Below are 2,034 nucleotides of genomic sequence, written 5' to 3'. Positions count from 1 at the left end.
CCACTACTAAGCTCTGAGCTCCGAGCTTCAAAGCCGCCGGGCGCCACGATTGGAGACGATCGACCTGCCTTCATACACGTGTCATCGTCGAAGCCGTTGATATGATGAGGATGGAGTGCGCTTCTGGGACCAGCGCCGCCGCTGGCGAGCGGCGATACAGGGGGGTACGGAAGCGGAAGTGGGGCCGGTGGGTGTCGGAGATCCGGTTGCCCAATAGCCGGGAGAGGATCTGGCTGGGGTCGTATGACTCGGCGGAGAAGGCGGCGCGGGCCTTCGACGCTGCCGTCGTCTGCCTCCGCGGCCGCCGCGGCCGCCTCAACTTCCCCAACTCGCCGCCGCGGATCGCCGGCGGTCAGTCGCTCAGCCCCCGCCAGATCCAGGCCCTCGCCGCCCGCCACGCCCACAAAGACAACTCCGATGCCGCCACCACCGCCGCCGACGTGGTGGCACCGGTGATGTCGTCGTCGGAGGCGTCGGACGCTCCCACGACGGAGAGCGAGGAGGTGCTCGACTGGTCGTTCATGGACATACTGTCGTCACCGGATGTAGTCGGGATGGATTTCCCGACAGCAGCGGCGGCGATGGATGACTTCTCTTACGATTTCTTCGCGCCGTCCATGGCGGCTGCGCCGCCGGATGTGGCGGAGGAGAACGGGGGAGTAGGTTTCGGCGGGAATTCGTTTTTGTGGAGCTTCTAACATTGGGCGCCAATTTAATTCGTTTATTCATTCGTTTATTTTGTATTAAAATAATTATTTTTCTGGGGAGATGAAAATAATTCTTTTATTCTTTTTTAAGGGGAGTTGGGGGATCCGACGGCGAATTTTTGTAGCCGAGGGATTTTCTGGCAGCTGGCCGGGGTATTTGAATCCGGCGGCGGTAGGCTTCCCTATTTTCTGGGCTATTGGGTTCAATTATTTTGTTCTCACAAGAATTAAGATGTATGCATATGGATAATATCAATATTCAAAATACTGTTAAATCTCAGTATCTAGAGTGCTTAGTGACTGTGATGCTCTCTCTCTCTCTCTCACACACCACATTCATGCTGAATTGCCGCTTCAGGAGATTTCATTTTTATTGCTTTGAGTCTGAAAATTTCTGAAACATTTTCAAGCAACTGCTTCATTCTTCTGAAAACTTGAATAAAAGGTTCTTATCCTAAGATTCTTGGTTTTGATGATAACTTCATGTTTGCTCCTTAGTCAAATTAATTATATATAAAATCAAACCATATTATTTGTCCCATTGGGAGCATAAAAAGGCCAATATTTTTGAGGGGTCACTACCAGATGGTAGCTAAAGCCAAAGGCCAAATATTATTATTATTATTTTTTTAAAGTCTCAACATGAGTAACTAGGTTGTTCGGTTGAAGTGTTGGATTATATGAATTCTGATCAAGATATTAATGAAGTTAGTAGGTTTCGCATCGCCGGCCACGCATTCAGCTTGTAACTTTGGAAACATTTAAATAGCTGAAGATTTATTGAGAGATTTAAACATAATTTTTTCTCAAAATATTCTGAGTGGTGATCTATAGTACGGTCAATAATGTTTCGCTAATTGAATTATGTGGAGAAGAATCTTCAACCCCAAAGTTCCAACTTTTCAAACCTCCTTTTTTGGATGTCTTTCATTTTCACTTGCTTTTCTATTAGGGCACGTGGCACGTGCTAAACACTAATTTCATACATAAAATAAAGATGACAACCTCTACTTTATATAAATATTATACTTTATTTTAAAGAGTTGAAAGCAACTTAAAATGTTATAAAAATTATAACTAATTGTAACCCAATATTTGTGTTTGTACTATAAAAAGGTAAGACGGCTCGTCCTCAAAACACGTGCAGTGCATGCCAAAATCTAATTTTAACTCAAACAGCGTCAGTACATTCTACTGGCTTTATACAAAGCTTATGAGTTAATGAACAATTAAGTAATTTATGATTTAATTATGGATTTGCTAGCAATTAATACTTTCTCCACAAATTCCTTGTAGGTGAAGATGGCAAACCATGCTAGCTTTATAT

General features: G+C 44.5%; 1 protein-coding gene across 1 annotated transcript; it reads left to right on the top strand.

The window, feature by feature from the left end:
- LOC105036666 (ethylene-responsive transcription factor ERF018) lies at positions 1–987 on the top strand. The gene has a single exon (XM_010912414.3). The coding sequence runs from the start codon at positions 102–104 to the stop codon at positions 696–698; it is 597 nt and encodes a 198-aa protein (XP_010910716.2). The 5' UTR covers positions 1–101; the 3' UTR covers positions 699–987.
- Positions 988–2,034: the final 1,047 nt, after the last annotated feature.

This window comes from Elaeis guineensis, chromosome 10 (genome assembly GCF_000442705.2).
Source record: "Elaeis guineensis isolate ETL-2024a chromosome 10, EG11, whole genome shotgun sequence".
Classification (NCBI taxonomy): Eukaryota; Viridiplantae; Streptophyta; class Magnoliopsida; order Arecales; family Arecaceae; genus Elaeis; species Elaeis guineensis.
Note: the sequence above shows the minus strand (reverse complement) of the source record. Positions and strands in the feature narration are given on the sequence as shown.